Genomic DNA, 25,647 nt, shown 5'->3' with positions numbered 1-25,647 from the left:
TTGAGTTGTGAAATACTGATGACTCTTTTACACAGCTAGTGGTTTTGGTTTAAGGCAAAATAAAATAATTGCTGGTGGAATGTTGTAACAAATCGCAGGTTTATTCATTCATAGATACTACATCTATGATTCATTATGTCTTCAAATATCGTACATCAACTCGAACCGTTGTGAAACTTAACTTGATGAAATCAAAGCAGAAAAATATGAAGCAAGATTCGTGTTTTCTAATCATGTTTACTTGTGTTTTTGTATAATTGGTTAATAAGTTTTTATTTTGTTTCAAACATACATGATAAGGTTAAATTGCACTTCGTCTTTTTATACAGTTTTTTAACATGGTTCTGCTAAATATAACGTAACGTTGTTTTTATGTGGTGCCGATTTAAGAAGAGCAGATTCTCAAAAATGTCTTCCTTTTTTTCTGTTGCTGGTAAGTTGAATTAGAAGCGACTATGTTTTGTTTATGTGGATGTTTTAAGTAGATAAGTTGGTTCTTGGTATGAAGAAATTGCTTTGAATCTAGAATATTGTAGAATAATGCAATTATTCTTTCATTTTTAACTGTGCAATATTAAATCTTAACAGCAATGAATTATAAAAGATACATTTTATCTATGATACAAAAAAAGTTGCTACCAAAACAATGCCGAAAAGACTGGGGAAAACAGTGTGCCTAAACAAAAGAACTTTCAAAACAAATATATATTGATCAGAAACTTCACTAACAAAATGCTACAAAAAAACAGGCCTAGCAAACAAACTTAACTTTGGTTTTGTTTATCAAAGTTGTGACATTCAGTGGTTAATTTAAACTACAGCTTGTTCTTATGCAGTTCACGAGTTGAATTTTGCAGTGTTTACTCTTATTCAAGTTTACACACATGGCAGTTATTTTTCTAAAGTTGATCTTCCCAAACTTTTGACCACAAGGTACACTCACCTGCTCCAAATTTATAAAAAGCTTTACTTGCTGGAGTACATGGCCCAGGAGTTTCCTACATTGTTGTTTGGTACATTGCAAAGTGTTTTTGTCACTTTTAGTTGGTTTTATTCCAGTGTTTATTAAATTACTCATTTTTTTTCTTTTTGCATTGTGTGTAACCAATATAGTTTTATCACACCCTGAAATTTAAAATGTAAATCTGTTAAAAAGATTTGCATTTTTTGGACAAAGAAACCTTTACTGTATTTTTAACTTACAGCTTTATTATTGGTCACTCAAACTGCTTTCTCCAAAGCAAGTTTGTTCACTCAACAGAGATCGATTATTGATGCCATTGAATCACGCAAATCAATTCTTCTGTGTGAATTGACAGTAGCAAATCCTGACGATTACTTTGTGACATGGTTGTATGAAGGAGATGAAATTGTTAACAACCAAAGAAGGTATCGAAAATTCATTTGTTTTAAGCAGGTTCTGTTATTTACTGTGGTTTATCTGTGACAGATTTGTTGAGGAAGGAAAGCTTTTTATTCAAAAGGTGAATCGCAGTTTAGATAGTGGATCATTCCAATGCAAAGCAACATTGAAAAATGACACAAGCAAATTTAATTTGAACTTTCCAGTTAAGCTCAACATTAAATGTAAGTCGTACGCTTGGTTAAAAAATCGTTGAATAACTGTACATGGTTTAGCAAATAAAAAACAAACAAACATTATTATCGGATTACATGAGTGTAATGCAAGCTGTATGTGATGCATATATGATAACTGATCTTCAAAAATGTTTCAGGATCTTTAATTGTTTATTGTTTGTTAAGCATAAGTTATGTGCATGTCTTTGTTAAATATAATGGAACTTGCCACCATTTATTGAAAAATTGATTTGTTTGAACTAAAGGGGAAGTGAATGCTTGTACAGGAAGTTGTTGTCTGCAATAGATTGCCAGTTAAACATTTGCCAGCAAACAAGTTATAGATTGTGTGGTAAAGTGCGCTAAACTTTAGTGTTAATTTTTTTTCACTATTGACCCATTTCTTTTTCTGTTGTATGAACAAAATAAAATGGTTTCAACTTATTTGAATTTACACACATGATAGATAAACACCTGAAGTTGAACCCAAAAATTTCGGCCTTTTGGGTATAACTAAAGTGCATGCAACATGAGTGTTTAAAAGTCTTTTTTGACATTTAGTTGGATTTACCCTTTTACCTCTACATATATGTTGTCTACATAAGTATACATTAATAGTGTGAAGCTATAAATAATTTTTGCAATCATTTAAGCAGTGGTTCTTAACCGGTGGGAAATTTCCCACTAGTGGGAAATTTAATGTTTTCAGAGGGAAATTATGTAAGTCAGGTAACCAAACTCGGGCCAGAGGGTCGAACCCAGCTTTGAATTAATCGTAGAAAGTTACTTTCCTAACATTTTTCCGCAACAACATGTAAGATTAATTTCAGCAAGGCTTACAAGACACATACAAATCCAAAGGCCGTTTGTTACATCACAGACAAGACTAAAAGTATCAATGACTTTGCTATCGTGCGCAAATAAATGCCTTTCCTTTGTTGATTGTGATGCAAAAAATGACTATTGCAAGCAGAGGAGAAAGCAATATTCCAAAAACTTCGATCTCTCACAGAAGCACTAATTAAACTAAATAAGATTGCAGTATACTTTTGGGGTTCCAGACCAAATCGCTTCACAAAATTATTTCATTTAAAGAATATTTTTTTGTTAACGTAGGGCACAAAACATCATTATAAAAATAATAGAGGGGGAAATTCGTAGTTGGTGGTTGACTTTAGTGGGAAACCACACCAAAAAGGTAAAGAACCACTGGCCTAGAGCGTGGTGTCACGTCATCAAACTGTCTTTGGCGGTATAGTGCAATGGGTCACATGTCTTCGAGCTAGACCGACAACCAACACACACTCTACAACAAGGCACATATTCTCCACATATACATTTGTAATACTGTCTTCAACAACATTTTATCACTCAATATTTAAAGAAATATGGTTAGTAACCATTAGTAAAGTTTGTCCCGTTTATCGGACATTTTTTTGAATAGTTGTTAGGCGACAATTTGGTTTTCCCAACAAAACAAGTTGCATTTAACAACTTTTTTCTTAACAAATGATGGTCAATGGTTTGGAATTCACTAAACCGTCCTGATTAACCGACTTGATATTCAGCAGTTTCATCTGTATGCCGTTGCTGTAAAATATTTTCTTCATTTGTCAGTGTCTATAATACTGTCTGGGACTTACTGGTTTGTTGTTAAAGTTTGAGACAATGGTACCTATTTTTAAAGGGATTGAGATCAACAACATAGTGTTGAAATCCCCTCCATCCAAATCAGGCATTTATCCTGGTGTTGATGTTTCCCTGAAGTGTGGAATAGATGGAAAACCAAGGTTTGAACTTTTTAATATTGGTAAAAAAACAGCAAATCCCAAATACATTTGAAGCCTTACTAACCAAGTTGTAAAATTGGTTTGAGTATATGTTTTCCTGCAAAGATTTTTTTTAACTTTTTTATCATAATAAATTTTTATAATTCTTCAAGCAGCTGTTCATTGATTAGAGCATGTGTGTGTTTTACAGGCCAAGAAATGTGACTTGGCTACTCAACAATGCTTTCATTCAAGCAAATGAAACAGTTATCATCAGCAAATCTAGACTTACACTTCGCAATGTAAAACTACAGCTTTTAGATGGAAGTTATAATTGTTGCGCTGTGTACATGAATAAACTTAGATGTTCCACAGATCTCTACCATCTAAATGTTATTGGTAAGTTACATTATGAATTTTAAAAAGTTTTTTTGTTCATAATTATGTTTAAAAAGACAAATGGTTGAATATCCCTATTTAAAAGTTATTTCATGCCTTTTAAAACCTATTGTTCTGCAGGGAAATAAAATTACTGGTTAAGTTATTTAGTTTGTAAGTTTCCATTGTTGTATTCTGTATCTGGTGCCGCTGCAAAACACTTCAAAACTATTTCATGCTTAACCCAGTGTTCATGACCAGATCCTGATGCATGGTAACTCTACTTGCATGGGACAATTCAACATTAGCAATTTTGTAATAAATCCAGGTTATTAGGAAGATTTTAAAAACCACTGCATTACTTGAACTTTATCATTTAAAATTTAAATTTATTTGATTGCGGTATTTTTCTCTACCTGTTTGCTTATTGTTTTTGTATACAGTCTGTTTACTTATTGTATAATCCTTCATACACTGCCTTGCAACATGTTTTTTTTCCAATTTAAAAAGGGCTATTATTTTAGATGTGAGCAAGCCTGTATTAGTGAAGAGACCACCCGAGAAAGTATTTGCTGCCAAAGGTTCAGTTGTTCAACTTGATTGTGTTTTTACTGCCCAGCCAAAACCAAAGATTATTTGGACCACCGAGGATTCAAAACAACTAACAAACAAATCAAAGTAATGGTATTCAGTATTATTTTTAATATCAGTCCCCATGTGATAACAAATATGTTTCATCAATCACCTGAGATTTTTGAAGCTAAATAAGCCTATAACTCCAAATGTGGTTTAAGAAGGCTACCAAAGACATAAAACCTAACAAGACTTGAGTATTTCACAGCTTAAAATTAGTAAACAATAAACTCAATGGTCCCTTTTAACAGCTTTGGTCCTGGCATTTTTGGCTGAGTTATGTTTTCTACAACCCTTTTAGTCACAACAAAAACAGTTTTATTAAAGAAATAAAATCAGCAGGGCTTGAACTAACAATTGCTGTATTCTTTTTTTCCCCTTTAACATTGCCATTGTTATATATATACATATGTCTTTGGAAATGCATTATTTACAAATTTACCTTTGTGGTTAGCCATAAGTTTTGCCTGCAGAAACAAACAAAGGTAAACATTGACCTGTATGAGACACGAAATAAAGTAAGTGAAGTTCTAAAAAAAGAAAAAGTTTCATATTTCGGGTTACTTTTCTGTTTGTAAAACATGATGTAGTTCATGAATTGTGTTGCAGACAGGGAGAATGCCGACGTCGATGTATTTATCCAAATGGAACACTGATACTTCGATCATTTCGAGCTGGCCAAGCAGACAGATATATTTGCAGTGCAATACAATTAGATAAAACAGCTGTGTCAGTCGATACACAAGTTGTACTTGCAAGTATGTAGAAAATATCAATTATATGGGTCCCCATCCCTGAGGGGGACGCACCTTGATTTCATTTCTGTTTTGTTTTTTTCTGTTGAAGTTTGTCAATGCACTTTTTGCATGAAATCTTTAGTGGATTTGGATTAAACTTTTGCAGATAGTAGATATAGTCTTGTAGATGTGCCATCTGTTTCACTTGACTTAATAGCCCCACTATTTATCCCACTAGACCCCCAGAAATGGGTAAAATTTTAAATGGGTAAAGATTTGCATGAAATGTGGACAGTTTGTTAAATTTGGCTTTTGGAGTTGTCGATTATTGTGTTTCACTGTGTAGCCCCAATATTTACTCCCCCCTGAAAATGGGTGAATTTTGTAAATAATGTCCAAATGTGGTGAATTTTTGACAGTAAGTTGAATTTAGCATTATAGCTGTCAATTGTTGTGTTTCACCCTGTATCGCTAATATTTACCCTTCTAACCCCCTAAAATGGGTGATTTTTTTAGAATATTTGAGTGAAATGCAATTTGACAGTTTTTATAACATACCATTTTGGGTGTCAGTGTTTCACGCCATTTGGACCCACAAACTTATAACAATGTCTCTCATTATTTAGGGCACACTATCAATCACTATTCTTGATTATTGTGGGTCCCCTTCCCTGAAGGGGACACATATTGATTTTACTCGAAATGTTTTTGTTTTGTTTTCTTCCTTTATTTTTTCTTCCCAAAGTTTGTCCGACTCGTTTTTCCATCAAATGTTTGATGGATTTGGATGAAATTTACACAGATGGTAGATATAGTTATGTAGATGTGCATCCCACTTTGTTTTTGTTGATAACCCCAGTATTTACCCCGCTAGCCCCCTAAAATGGGTTATTTTCTTCCCAAAGTTTGTCTGACTCGTTTTTCTGCTGGATGTGGCTGAAATTTACACAGATGGTAGATAGGGATGTGCCAAAACTGCAAATGTTCTGTTTGGTCGAGCACCGAGCATCTCACGTTAATGCTCGGTGCTCGGCCGAGCACGCTCGGTGCATTATGACGTCTCAAAAAATCCCCTTTCTACGTTTTAGCTCTACTAGGTCTCTTACGTCACCAGCGGTGTATTAAGCTGTACAGGCCTCGGAAGTACACGTTTTTCCACCATCTAATACATTTGAAAAATCATTTGTTTTTGTTCATAGACACCCTTTCGAACACTAATTACGTATCTTAGCAGGGCATGAATATGCAAATTTAATGCTCGGGTCAGTTTGTGCAACTGCTCGGCCGAGCACCGAGCATTAAAAACAGCGATGCTCGGTACCGAGTACTCGGGTTCTGGCTCGGCTCGGCGCATCCCTAATGGTAGATAAAGTTATGTAGATGTGCATCCCACTTTGTTTGTCCAAACAACCCTAGTATTTACCCCGCTAGCCCCCTAAAATGGGTGAGTTTGTAAACAGTGTCGGAATTGGCTGAAATTTGGATAGCTTGTAGAGTATGCCATTTATAGGTGTCGATTGTTGTGTTCAACCCTGTAGTCCTACATTTACCCCACAAGCCCCCAAAGTGTAAAGCGTATTTGTATGTTACTGGACACCACAAACGAAAGATTTCTGTTGCTCAATAGTGTTACAAGGGCAAGCAGTTGTATGTTACTTGTTTGTGACTTTGTGGATTGCTTAGTGAACGTTTTTGTGACATGGCAGTTAGGGGCTTGTTGCCCTATGACGTCAGAAACATTACGGTTGTTGCTCAAAACACCTCTAGTGGTCGACATTTTAAACATTGGCGGATTTGGCTGAAATTTTGCAGTACTATTGATTGAGTCATTGAGGCTTCCTATTTTTTTAGTTTGTGTGGTGGACCCCATTAGTTACCCTACTAGCCCCCTAAAATGGGTCAGTTTTTTAAACAGTGTCGGGATTGGATAAAATTTGGGTAGTATGTGGACTATGCTATTTGTAGGTTTCAATTGATGTGTTTTACCTTGTAGCCCCAACTTTACTCAACAAGCCCCCTAAAATAAATGAACTTTTAAAAAACGTCCTAACTATATGAAATTTTGCAAAGTTTATTAAACATACTAAGTCCTCAAATGTTATGTTTTGCCCTGTAGCACCACAACTTAACCAACTAATTCCTAAAATGGGTGACCCTTTTCACAATGTTCGAATTGAGTGAAAACCGGACAGCTTGTAGAATTTGCTATTTATTTTTTGTTTTACCCCATTATGCCACTACTTACTCCTTCGTTTCTTTGAAAAGGAACGTTAAATAGGACATACTTTAAACAATATCTGGGGTGAATCCAAATTTATATAGTTTGTACTCTACATAGTATTATTATTTAAGCCCAGTGCCGATCACTGTGTTTTACCTTACAACACTAAACGTTCACATGGTTATCTCTTGAAATGCATTATCTACAACTTTGCCTATGTGGGGACCCATGAGTTTCTGCTTGCAGAAACAACTAAGGTTATAAAAGACAGTAGATGGTATGGGACCTAATATAAAATAAGCATAGGAAATTTATCAATGTTTTAAAATAGGTTATAGTGTATATGCAAGGGCAATATGTGCTAAGCCACCCTTCTAGTTTTATATAGTGTCTAATATAACAGTTAAGGCTTTCTAGGAAAATATGTGTTTAAAAACTGAACTTGAACGACAATATCGAGGTCAAAGCAAGAGATTAAAATGAAAGTATTTTCCCCGTTCTTTTTTCACCAATTTTTTGTAATTATATGACAATAATGATGTAAAAAGAATACGGACAAAAACTTTTAAAGTTAAGTTAATGCTTTGTGAAAATTTGTCCAAGCCACTTTTCTAGTTTGCCATTGTTTTTACACAAAGCAATGAAATACAGCTGGTTCTTTTACTCTGCTACACTGTATAAATGTTTGTTATTAATCAAAATATTTTTTTAATGTAGTTAATGGCAATAATGAACGTTTTACCTTTTAATCATGCAATATCTTTTGTTGTCATGTTATACTGTAACAAATGTTGCGATAGTGCGGCCCCCGATTTACTCAAAAGTTTGTGTTTGGCCCTTAATGTTGTTTGAGTTTGACACCCCTGTTGTAGAGTATTATATTTATAGGTGTAGATTGTTGTGTTCAACCTGTAGCCCAAAATATTTACCCGCTAGCCCCCCAAATTGGGTGAGTTTATTAAACAGTGTCAGAATTGGCTAGCATGCAGAATATGTCCTATGTAGGTTTTGATTAATGCCGGAATTAAATAAAACTTGCAAAGTTTATTGAACATACTAGTGATGGGACGATACCAGGTTTTGAAGCGAGTACCGATACCGAGTACGAGTACCACATGTATATACCTTCGATACCGAGTACGATTACCGAGTACTTAGGTGTAGTGTTGTACTTAGTTGTTAATTTATCTGCCATGGTCGGGGTACAGGCGTGCACACACACATGCTGAAAAATGTAATCTCCACGTGATAGCGAAAAAGATATACGTAAACTGGCGGAACTACAGAAACTACTAAGGTTATAAAAGGCAGTGGCTAATATAAGCCCCAATATAAAAAACCATAGGGAATATAATACCTGTAAAACAGGTTGTAGTGCATGTGCTATAGCAGAATATGCTAAGCCACCCAGTTGTGGATGACAATCTGTTGGGGCAGTTAAGTAGTCAAGTTACAAGGTCCGTTGCCAACATCCAGAGATCATACAAGTGTAATAAATGTGTTTGTATGCAAAGTGGTAAAGATTGGCAAAACCAAGCAGAAAATTTTCAATTGTATATGAAACAGTGGTTTCCAATCTTTTGTTTAAGTGATATATTTATTTCTTAGTATTTAGGTTTGTGCCTCTAAAACAATAAAAACATGCATTGATTGCAATAAAAAATAATAATACTGTTTGTGCAAAGTGTATTTGAAATGATAACATAAACAGTCACCTAGTTAATAATGCACAAACCAAATTTGTTTGTTTGTCATACCTCACATGTAATGCCAAACTGTTTGTCAGAACTGATGCAGCTGTACCCTCCTTTTGTAAGTTTACATTGACACTAAATTGCTATTACTTTTTTGTTTAACATTAGGGTTTTTTACAGCTATAAGTCACTTCAAGCTGTCAGAAAAGACCGAGAATTTAGAAATTGGTCGAAATTTTGAATATGTCTGCAATGATGTAGAAAGCAATCCACCTAATGAACTTACGTGGATGAAAGATGGGAAAGTCATTGGTAAAGTTGTTATTTTGTGTAATGTTTATTTTTTTGTGACAATTTATTATGGGTCCCCTTCCCTGAAGGGGACACATATTGATTTTACTCGAATTGTTTGTTTGTTTTTTGTTTGTTTTTCTTCCTTTTTTTTTTCTTCCCAAAGTTTGTCTGATTCGTTTTTCTATCAAATGTTTGATGGATTGGGCTGAAATTTACACAGATGGTAGATATAGTTAGGTAGATGTGCACCCCACTTTGTTTTTGTTGATAACCCCAGTATTTACCCCGCTAGCCCCCTAAAATTGGTATTTTTTCCCGGAAGTTTGTCCGACTCATTTTTCCATCAAATGTTTGATGTGTTTGGCTGAAATTTACATAGATGGTAGATATAGTTATGTAGATGTGCATCCCACTTTGGTTTTGTTGATAACCCCAGTATTTACCCCGCTCGCCCCCTAAAATGGGTGAGTTTTTAAACAGTGTCAGAATTGGCTGAAATTTGGATTTCTTGTACAGTATGCCATTTATAGGTGTCGATTGTTGTGTTCAACCCTGTAGTCCTACATTTACCCCACAAGCCCCTAAAGTGTAAAACGTATTTGTATGTTACTGGGCACCACAGACGAAAGATTTCTTTGGAGCAATAGTGTTACAAGGGCAACCAGTTGTGTGTTGCTTGGTGGTTGTTTTTGCGCCATGGCAGTTAGGGGCTTGTTAACAGCCCTATGACGTCAGAAACAGTAACGGTTGTTGCTCAAAACACCTCTAGTGGTCGAAATTTTAAACATTGGCGGATTGGGCTGAAATTTTGCAGTACTATTGATTGAGTCATTGTGGTTTTTATATATTTTTTAGTTTGTGTGTCGAACCGAATTAGTCGCCCTACTAGCCCCCTAAAATGGGTCAGTTTTTTAAAACATTAAATAGGACATACTTCAAACAATATCTGGGGTGAATCTAATTTTGTAGTTTGTATTCTACATAGTATTATTATTTAAGCCCAGTGCCAGTCACTGTGTTTTACCTTACAACACCAGACTTTCTCATGGTTATCTCTTGAATTGCATTATTTTCAACTTTGCATGTGTGGGGACCCATGAGTTTTTGCCTGCAGAAACGACTAAAGTTATAAAAGACGATGGCTAATATGGGACCCAATACAAAATAAGCATAGGAAATATATTTATGTTTTAAAATAGGTTATAGTGTATATGCAAGGGCAGTATGTGCTAAGCCACCCTTCTGGGTTTTTTTTGTTTTTTTTCCTCTTGTTTTTTTTTTTTAACTCTGTAATTCCTTTTTTCTGAAAGAAACCTTTTAGAAACTTGTTATTATATGCCCCTATCTTCAATGCAAGCTTTAATGTGCTTGAAATATATAATTAAGGGTCCCCTACCTTGAAGGGGACACAACTTGATTTCACTCACTTTCTTTTTTCTGCTGTGAAGTTTGTCCATGCACTTTTGGTAACAATCTTTAAAGGATTTGGATGAAACTTTCACAGATGGTAGATATGGCAATGCAGATCTACCATTTGATTTGTTTGACTTGATAGCCCCAGTATTTACCTCACTAGCCCCCCCCCCCCCCCCCCCCCCCTTAATGGGTCAATTTTTAAATAATGTCCCAATTGGATGAAATTTTAACAGTTTGTTCATTTACCATAATTAGGCGTTGACTGTTGTGTTTCAACCTGTAGCCCCAATATTTAACCCACTAACTCCTACAATGGGTGAATTTTTAAACAACGTCTGAATTGGATGAAATTTGGACAGTTTGTTTATTTTGCATTTTACAGGTGTAGATTGTTGTGTTTCACCCTGCAGCCCCAATATTTACCCCACTGGCCCCCTAAAACGGGTGAATTTTTTAAACAGTGTCCCCACGTTTATTGTGACTATGACATAATAACCCATGATGTTTCGTGACCCCAAAATTCTATTCCGACCCCAATTAGGCTTGCAACCCACAGTTTGAGATGCCCTGGTCTATACCATTGTAGGCAGTTGTTTGCTACGTTTTGTCTTAAAGCCATAACAGTCTCCCCAGAACAAGCATTGTAAGTTTTTACTTTTCCATAGTATATGGCAAACAAAATTAATCACCAACCTTCTTATTAACTAACTAGTGTATTAGAGTAGGTTTGTTTCATAAAATTTATAAATAGCAACTTTGCCTGTGTGGAAAGCGTGTCCCTTTTCCCTGCAAAAACAACCATGCTACCCATTGCAGTAATATAACACAGTGAATGTGTACGCCTGCAAGTGTATGTCCATTTGCTATAACAAAAGTTTGATTTATTAGAAGTAAGTAATATATTATTATTTTTTCAGATCCTACTGGCCATGTCTCCCAATTTGACAGCATGCTTGTAATTGATCATGCCAAACAGTCTGATGCTGGTGTTTATACATGCATCAGAAAAAACATTGCTGGTTCAGTTATGTTTAATCTGACACTGAAATTTCCAGGTACATTTATATTTTTTTATTAATCAACCCAGGAAAGAAATGGTTTTGCTCCATGAAGCGGACACATTGTTTTAGTCCGTGTTTTTTTCTGTCTAATGCTTGTTTGTTATATGCATGTGGTCAAGAAAGAATGCTTCAAATTTACACAGATGTTAGCTATTGATCTATCCTACTGAAGTTTCACCCCGAATGACCCAGCGATCCACCCACAGGCCCCAAAAACGTAAATTTAGTAAAAGATCTGCACTGACTAAAGCATGTAATCTAGGAGTTTCATGATTTGTTGGTTGGTGCAATGTAAGGTATTTTAAAGAATTTTCCAACTTGTTATTGGATTCACCCATTTTTCACCCCTTAAACCCAGAAAAAAAGTGGTTTTAGTTCTAGTTTCAGAAATACAAGCCCTAATGTGCTGAAATTTTAAACAATTGTTTGCAGTAGGTTACTCGTTTAGTATTTTAAATTTCTGCTTAATCAACCAAATATTTATTCTTACAGCCCATAATACATATACACTTTCAATAAGATAGAAGTCCCCAATTCACTGGTTTTCGATTAAGGCATTTAGTGCAGAACGGGAGAGCTCAGCTTGACGTCAGACAGACGTTTTATGAGACAGTTGTTTCAGTGATCATCTGTTTTTGTGCAGCAGTGCCATGTCGTTTTACTAAGTTATCACTCGCATTTTCAGTTTTTTTTTTATTGTTCTTGTAATAATATGACAATAATGATGCAAAAAGAATACAGATAAAACTTTAAAGTTGGGTTAATACTTTCCAATAATTTGTCCTTAAGAGTCTAAAAATGACCGCAACATTTGTTTACTGTAAATCCGCACAAACACGCGTGTTGGGACCCATTCGTTTTTGTTTACAAAAGCAATCATATGTGTAGATCAAATGATGTGTATATTAAATTGGTAAATAGGATATAGAATATATAAAATGGAAGTATATTAGAAAGCCACCTTTCTAGTTTTAGAAATGATCAAGTTTATGTAAGCTCCTATCAGCTTTGTGTAACATTTTTAAATTTTTTGCGGATACCAGTTTTTTCTAAAAAAATGCTTGTTTGCTCCACATATATTTGATTCCATACAGCAGTGGTTCTCAAAGTATGGGTCGCGCTATGGTGATTCAATTCTGCCCAAACGAACTATTACTGCATTAAGTAAACACAAACGAATTTACTTAATGCAGTAGTAAAGTCACCTCACTCGACCATGTTGTACAGTAAAATGAACCAATCATTACCACATACAGACAATAGCCTTCCAATTTAACTGTTACGCACATGGCGATTGTAACGTCATAGCACGGGAAATAAGAGGACAAGTTAATCATGTGAAACTGAACATGGAGATGTAACAGTTAGCATTTAAGGATGAGTAAGTATTCGTGCAAGCAAAAAAATAATTTGGGATTCACTTCTATTAATGATCTGCTGCAAAGCCACTGTGTTATGCAGTGTTGTCGAACAAATCGAGCTCGTTCAGCCTGCAGCCATTTTTACATGGCCAGACTCCTATGTGGCGACAACGTGGCCTCGAAATTGCAGTCCGTCTCGTTATCAAACAGCACAGTTAAAAGTGGAATCACAGACCTTTTACTGAATAAAAAATATCAAGTGGTCTCCTCAATGAAAAATAAAGCCATGCATTGAATATATTATGAAGGAAAAATTTCAGTTTCATCAATCACATTAAATGAATAAATCATTTGTTTTGTTTAATAGTACTGTGTACTACAACTGGTTGACTGTGTCTTTTTCTATTTCATGCATATCAGAAAAAAAATACATTTTTTTATGTTTGATGCTTGGGTCGTGAGATGTTCGTAAAACTCAGATTAGGGTCGCGGTCAAAAAAGTTTGAGAACCACTGCCATACAGCAATTTGGCATCAAAAAGTACAATAGTATAATTACTGTATATTCCTATTTTTACAACTGAAAAATTTCTGACAGAATACTGACAGTCAACTGCCGTTGTACCAATGCCCTGTATCGAAGTTTAAGTAGCACTGTGTTCGTGTACTGATTAAAGTATTAGTGTAACAACAACTATTTTTTTCAGTGCCACCTGTTGTTGGGGTTTTAGAATCAAAAAGATGTGACGAAGGACAAAATGTAACATGGTCTTGTCCAATTCAAAGTCAGCCATTTCCTTCTGTTATTTGGTATAAAGATGAAGTAAAGTTAACAAGTTCAATCAGGATGGTATGTTTACCAAAAAGCTGCCACAGAAATCCTATGTATTTGAAAATGTTTAACACTGGGATACTACTTTGTACTTTTTAGTGGTTGGGTTTGTCTGAATTGTTCCACCTCCTGTGGAGAACAAAATTAAATGTAACAATATTTAAGAATTGTTTTTTATAAAAGTAAAAATATTTGCAGATTTTAGTTCCTTAAACGGGCGCCTGCAACTTGTTAAGCAACGTTATGTGGCCTGTGACCCTATAGAAGTATGTACTTGACTAAAAATATCACCTAATTCGTAATAGGTTGAACAACATTCATTTTTTTCGGTTTATCTGTGCACTAATGTAGATGAATATTTTTATTTCATCACAATAATTAGTTATTGCCCCACAAATGACTTAATACTTGTTAAAAAAGTAACTCAACTTGTGTTTTACGTGCTCTAGGTTGCAGAATTAAGGTACCGTAATTTTCCGTGCATAATGCGCCCCCGTGCATAATACGCACCCTAAAAATGGCATGTCGATGCTGGAAAAAAGCCTGTTCCCATGTATAATACGCACCCAAACTTTGACTCTTACTTCGTAAACGTAAAATTATTTCAGAAAAAAGAGCATCTTTGGGAACAACCGGATGTTATTCTGCCAGTCAGTATCACTGCGCATGCGCTAGCAAACTCGATAGCGAAGAAATGTTTCGGATTTGTGTAGGGTATGACAGCAAACGAGCAGGTGATCGAGCAAGCGTCTGATACGAGAGCATTGTGTTCGTATGGAGCGTGTTTGAAGTGAACAGCAGCCATCTTGATGAAACTGCTAATTAAACTGTGAATTGAAACTAATAGGTAGAGAACTGAATTCTCGCTCTTTATATAGCTGACATGTCTTGCGCATCGGATCCGAATTTCCGCCGCCGAGTTCGAATATCTAGCGCCATATAGGTGTCGATTTTTAAACTAGTACTGTAATGGCGGCCTCCACATGATATCCGGTCTGCGATGGAGATTAAAAAACAAACAATATTTGACAATAACACACCATCAAGGATTGCACCATCGCATCAAACGATGTGTCGTCAAATATGAATTTTACTGACTAAGTGTGTTGGGCAGGATGGCTGAATGTGATGTGCGATTGACAATAAACAAGAAGAGAGGTGTGATTTCAAGTTTTATTTCGAGGGAGATTTTCTTCAAAAATTTTTGTACCCATGCATAATGCGCACCCCAGATTTTAGGACAATAAATTAATTAAATTTTGCGCATTATACACGGAAAATTACGGTAGTTGAAAGTCTCTCGGCAGGTTTTAATATTAAATGTCCCGAGTTTTTTCAATGTTGGTAAAATGTAACTGAAAAATAGGAAAATTTGAGTTTTAACAACAAGGCAAACAGTAAATAAAACTTAATTAAAAGCAAGAAGTGGCCTGGTGTGACTGATCTTGGTCTTAGCCAGCTCCATGCGAAAGGTTGCTGACCACTGCCTTCAAACAAACACTAATGTTAGCTCTCTTTGTTAACGACCTTTTAATCTATATTGCAGATCTTAAGTAAAGGAGATTTGACAATAGTGAATGTGGTCAAATCTGATGAAGGAAGTTATTACTGCAAAGCCATAAACTTCGCAGCAGAAGGAAATTCTAACAAAGCACGATTGTTTGTTGCAGGTAAAGTGAATTTGATGTGGGCAAGATAAAGTCTTTTTTTCATGATGTAAAATAGCTTTTTGTTCATTATATGCCAAAAATGTGTAAAGACAATTGTTTTCGCAATATCCCACCTCCAGTAAATGTTATAAACCTATCTTGGTACATTGTGGGTCCCCTTCCCTGAAGGGGACACATATTGTTTTTGTCTGTGATTTTTTTTTTCCGTCTAATGCGGATTTGTTCCCACGTTTTGGTCAAGAAAGAATGGTTCAAACTGTTTCAAATTTACACACATTATAGATATTGGTCTAAAGATGGTCCATGTGAATTTTGACCCGTTTGATCCCTCAGTTCACCCACAGCCCCCCAAAACGTACAGTTTTCAAAAACGGCTATACTTGCTAAAGCAGATGATTCTGGAGTTTCATACTTTTTTGATTGGCACATTGCAGCATATTTTAAAGTATTTATGGGTCCCCTTCCCTACTGAAAAACAATTTGTTATTAATACCTCAGCTGCAAAATATCTTCCCAATTTGTCAGTGTCCGTAATATTGTTCAGGTTTTCTAGTAAAGTTTTAACAGTTTCAAAACTGGCCCTGCACAGCTAAATTTAAACATTAAATTCTCAGATTGGAGAGTTTTTTATGTTTATTCGTAAATATATGACAATATAATATAAACAGGATATGGACAAATCCTTTTGAAGTTTGGTTGATGCTTTCTACTAATTATGGGTCCCCTTCCATGAAGGGGACACATATTGTTTTTGTCTATATTTTTTTTTTCTTTTTTTCTTTTTTCTTTTTTTCTTTTTTCTTTTTTCTTTTTTCTTTTTTTCTTTCTAACGCAGATTTGTTCCCACGTTTTGGTCAACAAAGAATGGTTCAAACTTTTTCAAATTTACACACATTACAGATATTGGTCTAAAGATGGTCCATGTGAATTTTGACCCCGTTTGATCCCTCGGTTCACCCACAGCCCCCCAAAACGTGAAATTTTTAGCACGGATTTGTTCCCACGTTTTGGTCAAAAAAGAAGGGTTCAAAGTTTTTCAAATTGACACACATAATAGGTATTGGTCTAAAGATGGTCCATGTGAATTTTGACCCCGTTTGATCCCTCGGTTCACCCACAGCACCCCAAAACGTGAAATTTTTAGCGCGGCTATTGTTCCCACGTTTTGGTCAAGAAAGAATGGTTCAAACTTTTTCAATTTTACACACATTACAGATATTGGTCTAAAGATGGTCCATGTGAATTTTGACCCCGTATGACCCAGAGATTCACCCACAGGCCCCCGAAACGTAAATGTGTCTAACGCTCGTTTGGTCAAGAAAGACACTGTAGGCAGAAGTACCAAGAGAGTAACTCACTGGTTTACGATAGCGGGAGGGCTCAGCTTGACGTCGGACAGACGTTTTACGAGACATCATTTCAGTGATTAGAAATCAGCTGTTTTGCACAGCAATGCTATGTCGTTTTATTAAGTTATCACTCACATTTTTAGTTTTGGCGAAGGTTTTACACCTATGACGTGATTTAAGCCTAATAACCGTGCTTCGGTTTTGTATATGTCAAGAAAAACTTTGTTAATAAAAGTTAAGATGAAAAAATTAACTTGACTTTTTTGCCAAATAAATGTTTTTTTAAATGCTCGCTGTCAGGTTGGCCGCCGCATGATCACGGGTTACTTAAGGTCAACTTGTCGGTATTACAAACACAGCTCAGAACTTTCTTCATAACGTAGCGTTTTTTTAACAATCAATTTAGGAGTCAATACTCAAGGCATGTATAAATTAGGCTTAACAGTATTGTTGAACACGAATGACGGCGTGCTATTGAAAACGGTGTCAAAAGGTCAAACAGTCGTTTGGCGTGTGCACCCTGAGAGGTTACTACAGGTCAATCGTACTCATTTTGCGAAACAAAGTTATATGAAAAACAATTTGTTATGTATACACTTGTAGCAAATTGCTTTTTAATTTAAAGTGTCTGTAACACAACTGTTACAGCTTTCTCAAAAAAATTGCCCGACCTTGGAGGACTATATCTGGGTTAAAGCAAGAGATTAGATTTAAGTCTTTGTTACGTTTTTTTAATGTTTTTGTAATTACATGACAATAATAGTGCAAAAAGAATACGAACAATTTTTTTTATTGTTGGGTTAATGCTTTCTAAAAATTTGTCCTTAAGAATGTAAAAATCACCGCAACATTTGTTTACCGTAAATCCGCACAAACATGCGTGTGGGGACCCATTAGTTTTTGTTTACAAAAACAATCATATGTGTAGATCAAATGATGTGTATAGTAAATTGGTAAATATCGTATAGAATATATAAAATGGAAGTATATCAGAAAGCCACTCTTCTAGTTTGTTACTAATTTGAAATATATAGGAAAGCCACCTTTCTAGTTTGACTAACATAACAGTATACAATGGACTTAAAGTGGAATAAATTCAAGAATTGTGTTACCTCTATTTTATCATACAGGTATGTACAAAATTATTTTACATGTTTTGTCAACAGAGAACTTAAAATTTTTTCCACCACTGGAAGATGTGTGCATTAAAAGTGAGGGAAAGAGTTTTGTTACTTGTGGGGTGTCGGGGGCCAACTCCCCCAACATCATCTGGAGACAAATTGGAGGAGGGGGTAAATTTAACTTTATCAAGGACCAAACCAATTCTAAACATAATATTGGGTTGTTATTTTAGAAATGCCAGAAACAGTGTTGAATGGAAGTTCCTTGTCACTTGTGTTTAAAAACCCAACTCATTCTCAGTCTGGTGAATTTGAATGCCAAGTGACCGAAGATGAAAGTATTAGTGTCAGTTTGTCAAAGCGCATCCAAATAAATGTTGTTGATTTGCCAGTCATAATTAAATCGCCACATGATGAAACTGCCTATGATGGAGACACAGTGAAGTTGCCATGTACATCAGCAGATAATAGTGGACAGGTAAATTCATTGCGACTTTCCACCAGGCTGCCCAACATGAGTTGTTTTTTTAGTTTGTGCTTGGAATCTTCATGCAACTCTGTATTTATCATGTGAAATTTTTCAAATAAATAGCAAACAAGCAATTTAAATACCCACGAAGAAAGGTTTTGTGATTCAAAATTATTGTATGTTGCCAGGTTGTGTGGAAGCATGATGAGCATATTTATAGATACAGCTCTGTCCAACCCTTCTCACAATTTAAAGTAATGCCCAATGGCACCCTTGAGTTACCTCATGTTACGATGTCTGATGCTGGGATGTACACCTGCTCCTATCAAGTTTGTGAATTTATTGTTTCTGCTTCGGCTACTCTACAAGTTTTCCCACGTAAGTCTACAGATTGCTTATTTGACATTGTCAATAGATAAAAACAAACAAATAATAAAAATTATTATGTCATGTTTGTTTTAATGAGTACAAGATCATTTTCAAAGCAAGATGAATTTCACTTACAAGGTGCAAACCAAAGCAGAATATTCTGCAGTTTTGCCAAACTAATTTAGCCGATTTAACCGAATCTGCTGTGACACAAAGTCATATGTACTGCATTTGAATATCATTTTTGTCTCCTAAAAATGGCTGATTCAGCCAAATAAATTCTGCAAACCAAACATTCATGACATTGCTAATTTGCCAAACCACTCTGAAAGAGCAGATTTAAAATTGCTTGGTTACTTTATTGCCATCAGAAAAAAGTGATGAGATCACTCCCACTGATAATAGGACACCTAGTGGTGGAAATACAACTCAACTTATTCAAACGATCGCTCTATCCGTCAGTGGAGGAATTGCTTATGTGCTTATTACTGTAGCACTTATCGTCTATTTCAGGTACACAAATTGTAAATAAATGGTTACTCAAAAAGTGTTTAATTGGTTTGATTCTTGTTTTAACAAAGAGGCCGTCACCGCAAGAAACGTAGCAATAAAGCCACTGCTGAAGAAGAAAGAATGTTAAATGGTAAGTGATTTTTTTGTTTTGCTTCTGTGAAAAAAACAGATTTGGTTGTTAGTAATTCAGTGTTATGAAATAATCTGTCTCCAAGATCATGTTTAGACAAATTTGACTTTTACAACAATAATTTCACAACAGGTTCCTCAAGAAATGGTCATTTACACAGCAATCATAATGATGATGATATAATGATGGAAAACGGAATTCCTATGTCAGTTCTGAGCCATTTGGATCCAGACATTGAAAATCTCCAGTACCCCTCATCCAATATAGAAGCTGTAACTGTGATTGGTCCGTTTTTGTTATGTGACTTTTTGATTAGTAGAATGATGATTATGAATAGCAGTAAAAATATTTGTTTTTTAGGCAAAGGCGAATTTGGTGAAATATTTTTATCAAAGGCACCTGGATTGTTTCCACATCTTGAAGAAGACATTCTTGTCATGGTAAAAACATTGGACACACAAAAGTGAGAATTTTTCTTCATTTGATGTTGAAAAAAAAAACATGTTCCCTGCAGTTCATCTATTTAAGATATTTTTAAACTGATCTCTTAATTTATTGTTTCCCTACTATTATGTACAGTGAAAACTCTGATGTTATGGAAGCTTACCGTTCAGAATTCAATCATGAAATAAATGCTTTACACAAATGCAACCATGACAATGTTGTAAAGCTTTTAGCTATCAGTGGAAAATCATCATCTTATCTTAAACCTGACTGCCTTATTACGGAGTATCTGGAATGGGTAGGTTATTATATTATATGCAAAAGCCATGTTAGTAATTTCATTACATCAATTACTTTACAGGGAATTTTGAAGTTATGTTTACAAGCCTCCAAACAAGGAACAATTCCAAAGTTTACAAAACAAAACAAGGTAATTCCCATAGAATTTGGCAACAACAGGAATTTCAACTGAAAGCTTTGTACCACTGATACCCAAAGATGTCATTTGTTGATCAAAAGAACATCAATGTCTTACCTGGTTAGACAGGGAAAGAAATCAGAAAAAATGCACTTTCAATACCAGTGGCGTAACTATTGCGTTTCAAAAACTTTGGTAATACTGTGCAATGAATTTGTGTGTTGCAGATGAGCATCTGCTGTCAGATCGCTTGTGGCTTGGAACATCTTGCCAAACATGGTCTGGTACACAAAGACATCGCAACTCGAAACTGTGTTGTCAGTTCGCAATTGCTTGTGAAGATTTCAATGCTTGGCCTTAGTGTCGAGGGCTTTGAAAAGTGAGTGTTGCGTCAAGCATATTCTACCAAGTTTATTCACAATTTTAGTTGGTTTTCGAATTTGTGCAGACTCTGTTGCAATGGTTTTCGATCATGAAAAGTTTAATTGTTTTGTTAGTGAATACGTGAAACACGATGGTAGGCTTCTTCCTGTTCGATGGATGGCGCCTGAGTCTATATCCCATTATCAGTTTTCATCGCAATCTGATGTCTGGTCGTTTGCTGTGACTTGCTGGGAAATTTTTAATCTCGGTAGATTTCCGTACGACCATCTCACAGATGAGGAATATATAAAATGTATGTAAATAGTTAAATCTACGTATTGTATAAAACAAAACGCAATTGCTATGCTATGTTTTAAAATAATAAACCGTCAATGGTCCAGAGGTTTTGGATGTCTTCGGTTTTCTGCTGTAGTTTCTTTTACTCGCAATCAGTTTCATGCTAAGATTTTACGAGTTATGATGTTACGGTTAGTTTTAAATGCCTAGGCCCATCTTAAACAACAGTTGTGTTTGTAACCCAAATCCACTAAATCGCTTACACGTTTTTAAACAGCTTCAAAGCAGGGTGAACCAGCTGCTCTCCCGCCACTGGAGGGATCCAAAAGGTTTACGTCACTCATCACTAAATGTTGTCAAATTTCACCAACAAATCGACCCGATATTAAACAAATCACGAAAAAATTACAAACTATTACCGGAGAAGGTGAACTTCCTCAGACGGTGCAGGCCGACGTCACAAATGACCGAGAGGACGAATGAAAGTAACATTTGAACTGTGGCAACGTCACCGACTGCACTGTGATCTCATAATCGGTTTTGTGACGTGTAGAAATGTTATGACGTCACCTTTGCTCAGGTTTTTTTATGTACAGTATTTTTTCCCCAATTTATGAATAAATGCCCATGCTGCAACATCAAGCTTTGTTTTTTCTCATTACAACAACGGGCGACCGGATTGCTCGGTCATAGCGCAGTTTATTTGCGCACATCCTTATGCTTTGGCTAACAATTTTTGTTGTTTGCTGCTTTGTGTGTTACCTCTCAACTTTACCTTGTCTTTTTTACCTACTTGCTGTCGAATAAAAGAAAAAAAAAATTCGCAGGTCGTTTTTTCCATGTTATAAACCAACTGTATTGGCATAATTGTATTTAAAACGCGACTTTTCTACTGGAAGTATAGTAAGGTAATTTTAGACGAAAATACGTAAAACCGACTTGGGCACATTACAAAATTTATCCTAGGCTATGCTGGTGTTAAACAAGGGGTTTCTTTAAAGGTTTATTCTTAATATTTAGTTAAACTGTATATTTTATGAGCGATCAGATGGTTATTCAAAAACATTTTGTCATTTTCAAAGACCACACTATGAGTTTTCAAAATACAGATGTTAAAATTGCTGGGTTCAAACAGACACCTTCACGTGGTGCCCTCATGAGTTGTCGATGACGACAACCTAGGAGCCAAAACAAGTCTGATATCAAAGCAGAAACTCTCGTGCTGGCTTTCAGAGTCAGTCGTGTTAAAGAAGTAACGGTATTCCGCATCCAGCTTCCCAACCCGGAATACTGCAATGAAACCATTAGCACCTTACTGCTAGCAAACTCCTTTCCATCAAGACGCTAGTTTTTTTTCCATTAAAGCCTTTGTCATCTTGCTCCAAGAAGCCCGTTGCACGTTTATAGATAAGCTAGTGATCCCCAACTGTACACGAGCTGGATCTATTCTCGGCAAACATCCTAGCATGGTCACGTTTGTAAGCTACACATGATGTAGCTGGAGCTTTGTTGGTCTTTAAAAACTTCAGAGATCGAGACCGGTAGACGTCATTGACCTACAAAGAAGAAAAGTATACAAGTCGCCACCATCGTCCATTCCAGTGGTATATGCTGGTGACTTCAACTTTCAGCACACAGGGCATGGGCGCCGGCACGTAGGGGCAAGAGGGAACACCCCCCCCCCCCCCCCCCCTGGAATTTCAAAGTACCCCAAAATTACAACATTTTCTCGAAAAACTTGATAACTGAAAAACGATCATGCTCTAAGAAGGGAAGTTGACAAAGTCAAAGCAAATGTCTAAACAAGCGACTTTAACGATGTCTGCATTGTTTACTTATCTGGTGTTGTTTTCATAGCCTCTGCCTTGCTTATGCTTTTTGAACGAACAAAATGTTTCATAAACTATATATAGTTGCGTGGCTGTGCGGGGATTTTTCATCGTTGACGCAAATCTACTGCATATATTTTATGCCATGAATACATAATTACTTGATTTAGTAATATATCCATACAAGTGTGCATTTTTTTAAAATTTGACCCCTTGGAAAAATTTCTGCCGGCGCCCATGACACATGGTGGGGATTTAACACCTCGTCGGACGAAATACATTGCTGATTGGGCAGATAACAACCCACTTGTCCTGTTCGTTAACACGAAGTGCCCACCCAGCTTCTTTTCTGGGCAATGGAACACCGGAACTAATCCCGATCTAGCTTTTGCAAATTCTGGCGCAAACATAACCTATAGTATACTGCTGCATGACAGACGCGTGTTCGAAACGTTTCCGTGCTCTCAACATCGACTATCGCTGCATGGAATCGATGCTCGGTCTCGTGACAATACTTAATAGACCTACGAAGTTAAAGTAACAAATCCACACGAATAAAGTCCAAATAAAACGTGTTTTACATAAACTTGGCACACGACAGCTCCCGCTGCCAAGTGGGCTGATAGCAACGAGGATGAGGCGTACCACAGCTTCTGGAGCAATATAGCAGTGGCAAATAAATTCTTTCCACGTGGCACCGCAATACCTACAAACTGAGTTAATCATATATTCATGCTGATACTGGGAATCTGGGATCAGCCTTGAAGCGTTTATGCAAACCAGTAATAACGGCATAGGTTACTCGTTTTCAAATCATGACATGCCGATGTATCGAATCAAGTCAGTCTTCCAAGCATTTAACAAAATATGTATTTGTAACCAAAAACCCAAATTTTCTGCCAAGTGCAACCAAATAGTCTGCCAACGAGTCGGCGCTCCGCCTACCCAGAAACTTTGTGCCAAACTCTTTGTTCGTACCACATGTTTCAAATAAGGAAGCTGTCATCAAGTATACTAGAATCACGCCCCAAATTTGATTGGTTATATCTCCAAAAATGATCACGGTTAGGGCTATTAGGGTCGGGGTTAGGTATTAGCACTTAAAATTCAACAAAACTAACCCAAAAAATTAGTTGCTAATGTAAAAATTTTATGTAAATATTTCCCAACCCAACCCATTTATAGCCGTTAAATAAAAATTCAGCTCTATACGCCCCTTTGTGAAAGCGAAGTTCTGATTCTCGTTATGGTGTTGGTATAGGATTGCCATATTTCATGATACGCAATCCCTGACAAAATTTATCTCGGTTGCGTTAACCCAGTTTTTCTCAAACTTTTTCGTTATTTTTTCTAAACGGTCCCTTTGCCCGAAGAGATTTTATAATCTCTTTGCTTTGCCATTATGGCGAGGGCTCGCGGTGCGTAAAGCCTGAATGTGTATTTTATAAAAACGAAAGTTGATTGCAGAATTCATAACAATGATCCAATCTGGCATCACAGACAAGACAAAAAACATTACGATTGTGCGCGAACAATTGCATTTTTGTTAGTTGTCATGCAATAAAGCCTATTGTTTAGCAAGGGAGATGGTCGATTCTCACTTTCACTTTGATTTAAACTTATTCAGTAGCACAAACTGACACCAAATAAGAATATAGAACTACTTCCACCTTTTCGCGATTCCCGCAAAATGTTCTAAATCAGTGGTTCTCAAACTTTTTTTTGTTAAAGTTTTCTGGACGTGCGACGCACCAGCAAATACAAATTAATGAGGAAACTAATTTTTAAAGTTAGGTTTATTGACACAACAGCAAAAAGCCACGAAACGGAACTATTCTGCGACGCCCTTGGAAAATTGAAACGACGCACCAGGGTGTCGCGACGCACAGTTTGAGAACTACCGCCCTAAAGGACCGGGGAGCGGGGACCCCAGTTTGAGAACCGCTGCGTTAACCTTTTTAGGGATCTAAACACTTCTATCCTGGAATAAATTTAGAATATTCGGAAGTCACACGGACGGCGACACTAGAAAACGTTAGATACGATACTCTGATCCTTGTCAAAAAACTTTGTGCGTAGGTTTCTGTTTAGTTAAGTTTATTAGGTTAAGCTCACTATAGTATACTCTTACTATCCTTTAAACAATAAGCACATATATCAGGGTTCGCCAACCTTTACCACTCTAAAAACCATTCGGACCAATTTCACATAGCAAACAAACAATGGGAGCCACAAAGACCTTTTCAAATTTGAAATAAAATGCCCCTGTAAAAACATTTTTATGTCGCACGACATTCGACTTTTTGTTGTTAGTTAGTTCCTTGCATATTAGGTACACAGTCAAAGCAAATGAAATTTCCCACGTTTCCACGTTTCCACGTTTCCACGTTTCCACGTAGCATTGAATGATGTGTTTTCTTGAGACGCGGATTTTTATTTGTGTATTTAACGCGTGTTGTCAGACAACTAGTAACAAACAGGTATTGTTACGCGCGCACACACACACTACAAAACGAAACAGTAACCTTGTAGCTTGTACGTTAACCTTCGCGCCTCCAGTTTGCCGCTTTACGTTTATAGAAGCGGTTGTAGCTAACTACTAGAAACTTTCTCCACTGTTCATTAATTTCATAGTACATACATATATTTTTCTCAAATCCATGACTTTTAAGTACATTTTAACATTTCTCCCTGACGCAGAT

General features: G+C 36.1%; 1 protein-coding gene across 1 annotated transcript; it reads left to right on the top strand.

Annotated features, from left to right (window-relative positions):
* The first annotated feature begins 310 nt into the window (after positions 1-310).
* On the top strand, positions 311-21,940 carry LOC145202623 (inactive tyrosine-protein kinase 7-like). Its single transcript, XM_080080566.1, has 23 exons — positions 311-433; positions 1,206-1,389; positions 1,451-1,587; positions 3,266-3,368; positions 3,559-3,746; positions 4,250-4,403; positions 4,968-5,116; positions 9,191-9,322; positions 11,638-11,775; positions 13,849-13,991; positions 15,520-15,643; positions 18,159-18,284; positions 18,347-18,591; positions 18,771-18,960; positions 19,323-19,464; positions 19,533-19,594; positions 19,727-19,879; positions 19,955-20,057; positions 20,174-20,336; positions 20,400-20,468; positions 20,684-20,835; positions 20,954-21,132; positions 21,394-21,940. Exons 1-23 carry the CDS (start codon positions 373-375, stop codon positions 21,597-21,599), a joined length of 3,303 nt encoding a protein of 1,100 aa, XP_079936692.1. The 5' UTR covers positions 311-372; the 3' UTR covers positions 21,600-21,940.
* The last annotated feature ends 3,707 nt before the right edge of the window (positions 21,941-25,647 follow it).

The sequence above is a fragment of the Phallusia mammillata genome, chromosome 1 (assembly GCF_965637545.1).
Source record: "Phallusia mammillata chromosome 1, kaPhaMamm4.hap1.1, whole genome shotgun sequence".
In the NCBI taxonomy this organism is placed as follows: Eukaryota; Metazoa; Chordata; class Ascidiacea; order Phlebobranchia; family Ascidiidae; genus Phallusia; species Phallusia mammillata.
The sequence above is the reverse complement of the archived record's forward strand: the minus strand, read 5'-3'. Positions and strand labels throughout refer to the sequence as shown.

Coding starts and splice junctions, on each gene's coding strand:
- LOC145202623 (XM_080080566.1), top strand. CDS start 373: ATGTGGTGCCGATTTAAGAAGAGCAGATTCTCAAAAATGTCTTCCTTT. Junction 9,323..11,637: donor GAAAGATGGGAAAGTCATTG/GTAAAGTTGTTA, acceptor TTATTTTTTCAG/ATCCTACTGGCCATGTCTCC. Junction 13,992..15,519: donor TAACAAGTTCAATCAGGATG/GTATGTTTACCA, acceptor TCTATATTGCAG/ATCTTAAGTAAAGGAGATTT.